General features: G+C 48.2%; 2 protein-coding genes across 5 annotated transcripts in view; both read right to left on the reverse strand.

Moving 5' to 3' along the window:
* The window catches only part of atg16l1 (ATG16 autophagy related 16-like 1 (S. cerevisiae)), a 48914-nt gene that overhangs the window by 14447 nt on the left and 33357 nt on the right, over positions 1-1110 (reverse strand). The gene's annotated exons all lie outside the window — the stretch shown is intronic.
* Positions 681-1110, reverse strand: part of LOC108250972 (BPTI/Kunitz domain-containing protein 4-like) — a 6361-nt gene continuing 5931 nt past the window's right edge. The window contains exon 2 of the mRNA XM_017441095.3: positions 681-934. Coding sequence (XP_017296584.1) covers positions 696-934 — 239 coding nt within the window. The 3' untranslated portion in view covers positions 681-695. The remainder of the gene's footprint in view (positions 935-1110) is intronic.

The raw sequence follows: 1110 nt of genomic DNA on the forward strand, positions 1-1110 counted from the left end.
GGAGCTCTAAACCCGGTCCTGTTGGAGCTCTAAACCCGGTCCTGTTGGAGCTCCACAGCAGCAACATCATTCAGTTTAAACAGGAAGTTGGACTTTAATGACTGAACAGTTTTTATACAATCACAGATGAAGGATTTTGGGGGATTTTACCGCAGAAAGTTCCGCTCAGAGTCTGATGACATCACACTAACTGATGACATCACACTAACCTGTTAGTTTCAGGCAGGAGCTTCAACATTTCTGCAGAAATATTTTAGCTGTGGTTAAAAATCCTCACAAATGTTGAAGAAGCAGAAGCTGAAGTCTGAACATGTTTTAGATTCTTGGAAGAGATCAGATCCACAAGATCAAAACTAGCCAAGCTGTACCCGTCTGGGTTTGTTCATCAGCGTGACCGTGGAACCTGAAACCAGCTGGGAGGATCCGTTTAAGCAGCGCCTCTCCCAGGTCACATATCAGACCAAACCCAACAAAGGCAGCTTTAGTTCTGATCCACAGAGAAAACGCTCCGAACACGGATTAAACACCGGGGACAAGTCTGAAACCTAAATGTAAATAAATGTTAGTGAAGTTCAGTCATCGGTTCTTCCCTCAGTCCGAGCAGAACCGTTCTGGGTTCACTCGGATCAGATAACATCCATCGATGACGTCAGCTGTGAGAGTCTGAACACTTACTAAAACTAAAACTATTCATGTTATTGTCTGATGGAAGCGTTAGGCTCCGCCCACCTGTGACCCCACCTGACCTGTGACTCCGCCTCACCTGTGACCCCGCTGCAGGCAGCCTCACATTCCTCCTGGGTCTCGAAGTTGTTGTCGTTGGCCTCGCAGCCGCCGTAGATGAAGCTGCTGCACGTCTGACTCGTCACGTTGTAGAAGAACCTGGGGAACGCAGCGCGGCACAAGCCCACCTTCATCGGCAGACGGCAGCGAACTGTGGAGAGACGACGGAGACCGAGTCAGACCAACTGATCCCGAGTCAGTTTGAATCAACACAAACAAACAGCTGACCTGGAGTCAGTTTGAATCAACACAAACAAACAGCTGACCTGGAGTCAGTTTGAATCAACACAAACAGACAGCTGACCTGGAGTCAGTTTGAATCAACAC

The sequence above is a fragment of the Kryptolebias marmoratus genome, linkage group LG2 (assembly GCF_001649575.2).
Source record: "Kryptolebias marmoratus isolate JLee-2015 linkage group LG2, ASM164957v2, whole genome shotgun sequence".
NCBI classification, from domain to species: Eukaryota; Metazoa; Chordata; class Actinopteri; order Cyprinodontiformes; family Rivulidae; genus Kryptolebias; species Kryptolebias marmoratus.